The sequence below is a fragment of the Chinchilla lanigera genome, unplaced genomic scaffold, assembly GCF_000276665.1.
Source record: "Chinchilla lanigera isolate Chin_1 unplaced genomic scaffold, ChiLan1.0 scaffold00018, whole genome shotgun sequence".
Taxonomy (NCBI): domain Eukaryota; kingdom Metazoa; phylum Chordata; class Mammalia; order Rodentia; family Chinchillidae; genus Chinchilla; species Chinchilla lanigera.
The window spans coordinates 12,968,922-12,979,923 of record NW_004955419.1 but is presented as its reverse complement, the minus strand read 5'-3'; the positions used below and the strand labels follow the sequence as shown (position 1 = coordinate 12,979,923).

Here is an 11,002-nt window from a genome sequence, read left to right as displayed (position 1 = left end):
TTTTTTTTTTTTTGTCCGGTACCGGGAATTGAACTCATGACCTTGTGCTTGCCAGGCAGGCGCTGTGCCGCTGAGCTAAATCCCCAGTCCCTATAGCGGTTTATCTTAAACAAGTTGTTTAACCTTCTTCTGCATCTTCTCTCATATTTGCAAAATGACACTTTCATTTTGCCTAATAAAGCCCACTTCTTAGAGTGACTATACAGGTTAAATATCATTTTACCAGTAACATGTCAACTATGAAACACTAGAGGATTCATCTGATCACAGCTGGATCCCTAGTGCCTAGACAGTGCTTTGCATGTGTGACTACCATTATTAATATCTTGGGAAAAGGCACTAGTATTTTTAAGGCTCTTAATTTTTATTGTGAAGCTACTTCCAAAAGAAGTCTTTTGAGAGCTCTCACTTATGGATTTCTGGCAAAATATACCATGTTGTTTTTCCTTGCCATTGTACTATTCTATCTGTCAGTGGGATTATGACAGGTTCCTGACACATTCATGTCTCACCAAGTGTCTGTCAGTCTTAGCTTTGCCTGATCTTGATGATCATGCTTTTATTTATCTGTCTGAAGTTGCTGATTTTGACTCCCAGTTTTCTCTGTTTTGACCTACTGTCTTGGCCCATTAAGGATTACAAACTAAAGCCCATGGTGCCTTCTGTCCCTCTCTTCCCTTGGTATAATGAGCAAGGAAACTTCATGTTCTAGATGGCTAAAAATGAAAAACAAATGGCTGATATTTCCCAGACTTTGTGTGAGCTGATATTTCCTACACTTTGTAAACCACTGAGATGTCAAAGCTTATTTGTTTTAACAGCAGAACCTACCCTAACCTGACTAACTTTCATTTGTTTTTTTTCCTTAAGTATCTATTTTGTGCCACATCTTGTGGTAGGTGCTTATGCATATTTCCTCATTTTACAGTGATCCTGAAAAATAACAATGTATTAGGAATATTTGCATTGTACAGGTAAAGACATTTGAGGCTCAGGGAGGTTAAGTGACTTGCTCAATTCTTGTGGGAGAGTTGAGATTCAAACTAACATTTGCTGATCCAAAGGTAGTGTTTTTAACCACTATCTTTATGGTCTTTAGCCTAGTGTTTCTTAAACTATAAGGCACATTCAGACTTACCTGGCGATCAGATTAAACTTCAGGTTCTGGTTCAGGAGGTCTGGAGCAGGTTCTGAAAATGCACTCTAATAGCTCCTTGGTGATGCTGATATCACAGGCCATGGACAGTATTTTAGGTAGTAAGATGTTAAGCTTTCTTGTTAACTGGTTTGGGTACTTAGCCACCTAACCCCTACCTCCCTTTAGGTTGCCATTGTCACTCCAAAGACAAAGGAGATTTAAGGGTATCTCAGCAGGAGGAGAATAACAAATTGAGGCCTAGAGGGGCTAGGCAGGGTGCTCTGGTCAGATACTTACTGTTGTTCAGTGGCTGGTTCTCTTGTGTTTGATTGGGAACCTTTGGGTCTTCAGTGACTTGGGGTTCCTCGCAGTCCCTGCAGCAGAAGCAGAGGATCTTTGAAGCCAGGTTTTGGTGGGCTGCTGCAGAAGGTAAAAGAATAAGGGCCGTGGGTCCTGGGGTCCAAATCCCACACACCCATTAGAGATTTACTGTGGTGGCAGTTGATTGGGCCCACCTCTCCCAAGTCATGATGCTCCTTCCATTTTCCAAATCATCTGTGGTTCGTCATGACCAAAATATCCAGGATGGTGACTTGTGCCTAAGTCATGCTTTCTTAAAGCCATTTTTTTGGTATTTCGTACAAATTGTCCTTACCCATGAGAAAGACTTGAAGCCTTTTTCTGCAGAGATGCTGTGTTGAATAAGCTGATCTTGAATTTGAGCCAGTTCACTGGGTTCTTTCTTAGATGAACATAAGACTGTGATTTAAAACATGCCGGTACTTGGTGTTCACACAGTAGTTAGGATCCATAACAGCAAGATCCTAGGTCTTGCAGAAATAGAGATATTATGCTTAGATTTTAGATAGATCTGCGTTCTACCTCATTTCTAGGTGCATGTCCTTAGCCTTTCTGAACCTCACTTTTATCATATGGAGAATGGGAATAGGTATCAGTGCCTACCTTGCAGAATGAAAAGGTTAAATAAATGCAAAGTGACTCCTATGGAGGTAGATACACTACAAGTGCTCAGTTAATGGTCATTCCATTTTCTTTTCTTCCCTTCTGTAGCTACTGCGTCCAGGTTATCTCAGGTCCCACGTCCCATAGGGACATGGTAAGGAAGTGCAGCGTTGTGTAGGTTTAAATCCCAGTTTTGGTACTAACTTGCTGAACGGCTTTAGTAAGTCCATGCTTATTGCTGTGTCTTAACTTTCTCCTCAGTGGAAAGAGGAGGTTAGCCAAGATGTCTCATCAAGGATCTTTTAGTATGGACAATCCTACAGTACAGTGCTTTATTTAGTCCGAAACTCCTTTGTGAATCAGATCTCTGGATGCTCCCCATTCTTGCTGTTTTTTGGTGATGAAAGTTTCTTATATGGATTCTTGCCACATTATTGGTTAGTTGTCCCGCATAACATCCAATTCATTTGGCCAAGTGTTTCCCTCAGAGGTAGCTGTTTCTCATTTTTTTTTTTATTTTTATTTTTTTGATTGCAATGCCCTGGTCCAAGTTACCATTATCTCTTGTCCAAATTATTTCAATAGGCTCCTTAATGATTAATACAGAATCTGGGGTAGTTCTGTTAAAAACTGTCATGTCACATAATAAATGCTTAAAATTTTCAGTGACAGGAAAAATTAATAGAGTAGATAGAAAGATAATAGTATTGAAAAAGAAACAAAAACTCTGAAATGGTATAGAATAGAAATTCTAGTTCTAAGAGATCATTATCTGAAAGAAAAATGTATTGAGGGAAGACTGACAACCAACTGGTAGCAGAAGGAGTGATCTGTGAACTTGAAAAAAGCTCAACAGAAATTATCCAAACTAAAGCAGAGAGCGAAAAAAGATTTTTAAAAGGCAGAGGAGAGCAGCAGTGGCCTGAAGGACACTAACATACACATGTAACTGGACTCTCAGAAGACCGAGAAGAGGGAAGAAAATATATCTGAATCAAGAATGGCTGAAAAATTTTCCAAATTTAGTGGAATCATCAACATAAGTACTTGATAAATGCCAAACATGAAAAACATAAAATCATACCCCTGCAAATTATAGTCAAATAACCAAAAATATTAAAGAAAGAAAAAGCTCCAATCTTAAAAGTAACCAGAAAAATAAGGAAAACAGAACAATCAGGACAGCTGATTTTGCATCAAAGACAATGCAAGCTAGAAGACAATTTAACCCACTTATTTTTTTTAAGAATTTTTTTTATTTTAAAGATAAAAAAATGAAAACATCTTAACAAACACATACATTTAGAAAATAGCACAAAAATAATACAAGCAACACAGAATCTCAGACAAGGTGATAGGAAATTAACAGTGGTTGTTATATAACATATTGATATCTTCAATTTAGATACTCAGATAAACAAATATAGACATGTAAGATTGATCATACACTTTAACTGTTCCTTGCAATACAGCAATAAAAGTCAGTAGTACAGCTATGTTATCTATCCTGTATATACATATTTTCCCCCTTCTTTTTTTTCTCTTCTCCCTCATCCCAGTAGTTCTTTCCTTTATGTGTAAAGAAAAAACTTCCCTAAGTTTCCCTAAAGAAAAGACTTCCCTAGAACTCCATATTTAGTGAAAATATCTTCCAATAGCTAAGGTGAAATAAAGACAAATAAATGTGGAGGCAATTTGTCTTGAGAAGGTCTAGGCTATTAAAAAATGCTAAAAGGTTGAAGGTAAATAGTGCCAGAGGGAAATGCATAATGTGCAGTAAGGGATGAAGGGGGTCAGAAATGATAACTATGTATGTGTGTGTGGGGGGAAGGTGGGCAAACACAAAAATTTTTTTCCTTGAACCCCCCTCCCAAACCTTTCAGTGGCTTCCCACATTCCTCAGAAGAAAACCCGACATTCTGATCTGTGTCTCAAGATTCTCTTATCAAACTTTCCTCCTCTCACCACCACCAACTCTGTGCTTTCGATTCCTATTACCTCCCTACTAATTCCTACTAAGCACGGTGTCCTCCTTGGTGATTTTTATTTTATTTTATTTTTTTATAGCAGGAATCAAACTCAGGACCTTGTGCTTGCCGGGCAGATGCTTCCGCCACTGAGCTATAACCCTGGCCTTGGTAATTTTTAAAGCACACTAAACTCTCAGTTCAGGAATTTGTCCTTATTTTACCTTCCCACCTGGAATACTGTTCACTTAGGTAACTTCTAAGTGTCTTTACCTTCAAGGTTTTGCTTAAGTGTGACCTTTTTTCATTAGTGAGACTTTCATCATTTTATCTAAAATTGCACCCTTGACTAGAACTTACTAATTCACTTACTAATTTTCATCATTTTCTAACATTCAATAGAACTTTTTTTTAAAATGCATTTAGAACCTGCTTCCTTTCATTAGACCTTAAGCCGTGTGGGGTCCTGGATGTCATTTGTTTGGTTTATTGCTGCTCTGTTCTCAGTGTCTAGAACGGTAGCATACTGTGGACAGTCAATAGATGTTTGTTGAATGAATGAATGAACTAGAATTTATTTCTCTTTTGTCTTGGAAAGCAATTTCCAGTCCTGGAAGCAATAGTGAATTGGGTAGTATTTTTTTGTTCCAGGAGCATCGCAGTCTTGTGGGCACAACTATACTCACTCCTGTGGTAAGCTGAGTCTGATGGTTTCATGTGTTAATTTTAGTTCTGCTCTGTGTTACTGGTCTGGGCTATTTTCTCCTCCCCGTCCACTGCAAACCAAATCTACTCATCTTATTTTCATGTTCCCCGTTCTGCAGAATGATCCTGTTAGTCACTTGGTCTTCAGAACCAGCCACTCAGCAGCTTCTCATCTTCCCCACACTCGGCAGACTTTTGACTTGTCTTTCCGAGGAGCTCGTCTGTCTGCTGCTGTCCATTGCTGTTTCCCTGACCATCACCTCTCTCCTGGACCTTGGCTCAGACTTCCTCACTGGCTTGTTTGCTTCCACTTAAAGCTGGGATTACGTGGCCAATATGTGTATCTCACTATCTCAGTCCTGAGTCGGATTCTTCAGGGGCTCCCCTGGTCTGTGGATCCACCTCCTTTTCAGCCACATTGACAATAATTTCAGCTTCAACTTCTCTTGGTGTCAGTCACTACCCTATAGCCATAGAAGATGCTGAGCAGGCAGTCCCCTCTCGCCTTTTCACAAAAGGGTCTTGTTCGCACTGTTCCCCATGTTTTGGACATGCTCAGCTCCTTTATTTCTTGAATGTCAAGATTCAGTTTAAGGGTGACAGGAAGCTGCCTCTTCCTCCTGAGGTGAGTTAGGGACCTTTCCCGTTCTCCCACAGCACTCCTCCACCCCACTCACCATGTTTTCCTGTGTCACAACCTGTTATTCTACAGCAACTACCTGCCTTATGGTCAATGCCCCGTAACTACTAATTGTAACTGCCCATTTAGTTGTCAGCCATGTGGGTGGTAGACCATGAGTTCTTTCCATTTATTTTACATACATTTATTAAGCACATACTATGTGCCAGCTACTATTTGGTGTTGGAGATACAGCAACAAATAAGGTACAGGATAGACAAATGCCCCACTCACATGGAGGCAGGGGTAGTGTTTTCTTTCACCCTGGATCCCAGCATGCAGTGCAAGGGTAGACACAGAGCAGGTACTTTGTCGCAAGCCTTCTCAGACTGCTGGATAACAACTATGTGCCTAACAACTCTTTCTCCTTTCTGCTAACTGATCTCTAATGCCCTGTACTTCAGCTATTCCTCATGGTTAGAGCTACTACGCAGGCTGGACACATAAATCTGTACACTGTGTGGGCTCCTTGGCCGGAAGTGGGGAGTGGTGCTTACCAGGTGCCTTTAGCCCAATCTCCAAAGATCTTTCTGAATCCGCTGCCAGGTGAGCTTTTCAACATGATTTGAGCTCTGATGTATTTTATCAAGCCCTCTTTAATGGATCTATTTTCCAGGATTGGTAAATGAATAGAAGCATATAAAGTAAGTAGATCTTGTTTTGGAGATGTACCATTATCCTTACCATTAATGTGTGTAATTCTCTGCTAATTGCTTTAACTTCAGTATTCTTCATCTGCTCACACAAATATTTGTCTCATGGGGTTTTGCTGTGCTCCAGGTTGCCTTCATAAGGAAGGAGTAGGGGTGCAGGTCTGACAAGCCCCACCCCAGCTCGGTACTGAGGACTAACGACTGGAGTCTGCTAGACTGGTGACCCATTCATATACAAGGACGTGTGAAAATTTGACTTGGGTCCTCCAAGCACTTGTGAGCGCGTGTTGTCTTATCACAGACAGAGTCGCTGCATTTAGCTTATATCCTGGAGTCAGCGATTTCCAGGTTGCGTCATGTGGCCTCTTTCAGACTCTGCTTGGGTAAGGGCTTTAAGGCACTGTGCACGAGGGCAAATCTTTGCCCAAGAGTAGTGTGCCCTTTCCTGTTTGTCATGGTCTCCTTTACGTGAACATTGTCACTTCTTCCTGAAAAACCTCCTACTTTGTACATGCACTCCCACTTTATGTATTTTTATGGGCTTATTTGAATAAATGATAACACATCAGTAGATAATTTGGATTTAGCATAGACATTATGACAAACTTTTGTTGTAAAAAATAAAAGATTTAAGAGGCACTCTAGAAAAGAGAAGAAGAAAAAAAACCACAAATACTTAATACAGGGATTCTTTGATTGACGTACTCTGGCCTCAGGAAGTGAAAAAAAAAAAAGAAAGAAAGGTCTTACTCCTACTCACACATCTTGAAACTTATTTTTTTTTTTTTTTTTTGCATCTTTCTCTCTCCACCAAAGTTTTTCTTTACCATCCACTTATAGTCATCCTGTACTTCCCCGTGGCTGCCTAAATACTTTCTTCAGGGGACCTTTTTCTAGAAATTAATCATAATGCACAATAGCCCTGAAGTCTTTGACGCCAGAAGGCAGATCCAGAGAGACTGGATTTAAACCATAACTGAAAGTTAGCTCTCTGCAAATATTTAGACTTCCAAACTTCAGAACAACAGAAAGTTGCTGTGCAGTGCAGGTTTTTGTTAGTTGCTTACTGCTCTGGATTATATTTGCACCCGAAGTTCATTCTGATGTTGACCTTCAGTGATGTGGGAAAAATGTTTAAAGACAGCTGGATAGAAAATACTGGAATGTTTAAATAATCCACTTATGTATAACTTAATAAAAGTCAGACTTGAGAAAGTAGTAAAAATAGGAAATGTCCTGCATTAAAACTATTCTGACAGTCTTTTTCCTAGAGGAAGAAGGGATGATGATGCAGAATTATAAGCAAAAGGAAGATGAATTGGTAGGACATGATAGAATTCTGGACACTTTAGAAGAACATTCTAGGGTAGACCAAGAGCTTAAATAAAGGACACCTCTTCTCCTTCCATTGCAAAGGGTTCAGACCTTTAGAGGACTTAGAATAAATAAATTAGAATGGAAAATATAAATGTAGGTGTCCTAATAATTTTCAGAGTCCTACAATACTAACTAGAGTCACCCCCTGCTCCTACCTGTGGTGTTGGGCATTGAACTCAGGTCCTCATATGAGCTAGGCGAGTGTTTTACCACTGAGCTACACCATATACCTATCTAAAATATCCACTAGAATCAAGATAATCTTCTAGTCTCCTGAATAAAACAAATGGCTCTCAAAACAGGGTCAGATTCCTCTATAAGAATTTGGAGTCTGTGTATAGGGGCACTTATACTTACTATGAGTAGAAAGGTGATTGGAAGAACTGATATTCCATATCAGAAGGACAGCTGTCCACATCTGTCCACATCTGTCCACTGGTGTTTCTCTGAGGAGATCTTAGCACTCAGCACTTTCATGTTTCTCTTCCAAACTGCTGATGGAAATCATCTATAATGGGAATGAGCGGCAGTACTGCTTGTGGCTTGTCCTTATGTGGAAACCAGACTCTTCCATGCCAGATGGGACTAAGGCTAATTGTTCTGCGTGACAAATACACCATCCAGGTGGATGACTCCCAACCCCTCGAGTGGACTGTCTTCTCACACAGAGTCTCAAGGAGTAGAGCTCTTCTTGGGGCTGTAGCTACTGACAGGTGGAACAGGCTGCTGAGGGTTGTAAGTTGGACCATCAAGATGTTCACTTTTCTTAACACTGGCTGACATAGTCAGTAACACAGCCCAGCCTCTGGGGTACAACCAAAATGTTTACCTCAAGTAATTATGGATGGTGGAATACTGTTGTATTTTATTTTGGCTAATCAGGTGTAGCCTGTGCCATTCCTAACACTCTGCCCCCTGGATTTATGGCCGGATGAGGTTAATCTGTGTCTCAGCCAAAGAAGTAGGCAGCCTCTCTCTCTCTCTCAGATAAATGGCCGTGTCTCAGAAATCATGGGTGGTGATTCTGGAGATCCCTGTGGATCCTTCTTAAAATATGCCAGTCACTGTAGCTTATCTTCTATTACGCTGCATGTGTTGTCCAGAGAGTCAAAAGCTTTTAGGCAGTCTCTGATGCAATGGGTAGCACAAAAGTGATTCAAAGACAAAAATGCAGAGGAGCCAGGCTGGATGACAAACTGCAGACTGGATCTCTGTGGATGGCAAAATGCAAGTGTGTTTTTTCCAAGCAAGGCTGAGACAGTGGCCAAGATCTGGACAACCCTGGAGGATCGTTCCCACAGCTGAGGTGGAGGAAGGACCAAGAGATGGAGACGGAGCGTAAACTGTGATGTGCCCACACTCCTAGGTAAAAACTGACTGCCCTGTAACCATGGTGACAAGTAATCCCCAGAACCTGTGCCAAACCTGTGGCACCTATAAATGAAACTTTGCCACAATCACCAATCTCCTGAAAGTGAGAGATGCTTTCCGGTAGTTAAACTTTGCAATGGACTTTTGGTCTGGAACCCCACCAGTTTGGGAACCTAACACCTGCCCAAGCCTCTTACGGGTCAGCCATTGTCTTTGTTCAGGGAGACTGCCACATGAGCGTGGTTCTTCCTTGTTGAACCAGAAATAAATTTCCCTTTGTTTCACATACTGAATGAAAATTTCTTCCTTTAAAGCAGCTTATCTATGTAGAAAAAATACGAATATTTACCCCCATGCCTTTTACATACACATAATAGGTTACTGCATACTATGTTTTACACCTTGCTTTTTTAGTTTAAAAATAGTCCTTGGAGATCGTTGCACCTGAGCAGTGCCACAGGGACGGGAAGTGGAGGTTTCTCTGAATCCAGGGCTCAGGCTCTCTGCACGTCTTTACCAGGCGGTGTCGCAGGAAGGACAGGGGAGTAGAGCTACCTTCTTCGAGTGCGCGCAGCAGAGGACTTTGAACTTTCGAACCCTCCTGAGACGTAGGAAGACTCTTAGGGAGAGCCCGGAAGCAGTGACAAGCGCTTTGGGGTGTACTTCTTGAAGATCGACTTCTTGGAAGAGCAATTTAGAAGAATTTAACCTTTCTGAACCTCAGTTTTCTGATTATGAGATTAGAAAATAAGAGCACCTACGGTAGAAGGGCTGGTGAGGATCGAATTGCTAATCATGGAAAAAGGCTTAATAAGTGTAAATGCTGATGGTGGAGATGTAGGGGAGATGCTGAGGGGACGGGGAGCGTTGCACTTCCAGTGCCCTCCTCTAGATGGAAGCGGGAGCCAAAGAAAAGGCCCTTGAGTTCTTTCCCAATGGGCTGTGAGCTTCAGGACCCCAGTGAGGCCGCACCCCTCTGATCAGAACAAGCCAGGTCAATGAGGTTAGGCAGGAGGGGTTTCTCGGGCTGGAGAGGGCTTTGGGTCATTCATCACAGGTCAGGGGACCAGAGCGAGAAACAGTGAGGTCATGAGGGGTGTCTGTTTCTAGTGAAGTGAACGGACATCCGTTGTCCCTTTTAGTACAGAAAGGTTCTCCTCCCACTCCCGGCTCTGACCTCTGAGCCTCACTCACCTGCAGCTGGCGGAGTAGACAGGAGGCTGTGTGTGACGTCACAGAACTGGGAAGCAGGGAATGACGTGGACAGGGGGAGGGTAGTCTAGACTGGGCCACAAAAGCGGGACAAAGAGTGTGTGCCGACCCTCTCCCCAGTGCTCTGCCCCTGTCCACGATGCCAGGCTGTCCGCCGTGCTGTTCAGTGGGGGCAGCCGCGCAAGCCCTGGTGCCTCTTGAGGGTGCCAGGCCAGAAGGAGGCAGCACAGCACCGGGTGCAGAAATCTGGCCACAGTCTGTTTCCTGTACCCGCTGGGTGCCACTCTCAGGCAAAGGGACTCTGCTTTGATTTCTTCCTCTGCAAAATGGGAATAATAATAGCGATGAGTCCCCTATGTGTCCTGAGGAGTACATGAGAACAGGTCGGAAAACACTGAGCATGGGGCCTTGGCATAGTGAGGACTACGCGGAAGGGACAGTATTAATTTTCTGTGCAAAAATACAGGGACTTTTCTTTCTAACTTTCAGAAAAAGGGGAATTGCTTTCTAGTGGAGTCCTGACAAAGTCTCTCGCCCTACAGGGCACTCTTTCAATTCCTTTATTTAGGACAGCTTGGTACTATTTCGGGAAGTCAAATTAGGTGAAATTGTTCCCTAACAGTGCTATCTTTGGATGTTTATGGAGGCCACTGGATACAGCAGAAACAGAAGAAAACAGAAGCAGCACAGTTTCGGAGTCTGTCAACATGATTTTATCACCACAAACACTACATGGTTAAACACAACTTTTAAAAGCTCACTAGTAAAGCATCACCCTTGAGTGGCAACACGGAAGATTCTCAGTTCTGGCTGCGTAAAGAGTTATTCAAACTAAGACTGCCTGGGGCCTAACCCCAGGGAAATTAGCCTTTCAGGGTGAGGCTACAACCTGGGTCATGGTACATGTGTCTTCAAAGCTTTCCAAGTGATTCTTGTA

The 11,002-nt window shown here is 42.2% G+C and overlaps 1 protein-coding gene across 5 annotated transcripts in view; it reads right to left on the bottom strand.

Moving 5' to 3' along the window:
* The window catches only part of LOC106148269, a 13,137-nt gene extending 2,551 nt beyond the window's left edge, over nt 1-10,586 (bottom strand). The window contains exons 1-4 of one of the 5 annotated variants that reach the window (XM_013513089.1): nt 10,048-10,088; nt 7,840-8,693; nt 1,794-1,968; nt 1,436-1,558 (exon numbers count right to left, since the gene is read on the bottom strand). In XM_013513089.1, the coding sequence (XP_013368543.1) occupies nt 1,436-1,558; nt 1,794-1,797 (127 nt within the window). In that variant the 5' untranslated portion in view covers nt 1,798-1,968; nt 7,840-8,693; nt 10,048-10,088. Of the gene's footprint in view, nt 1-1,433; nt 1,559-1,793; nt 1,969-7,839; nt 9,014-9,050; nt 9,176-10,047 lie in introns of those variants that run through there. The other 4 variants (XM_013513087.1, XM_013513090.1, XM_013513088.1 and 1 more) reach the window with 4 other exon arrangements.
* Nucleotides 10,587-11,002: the final 416 nt, after the last annotated feature.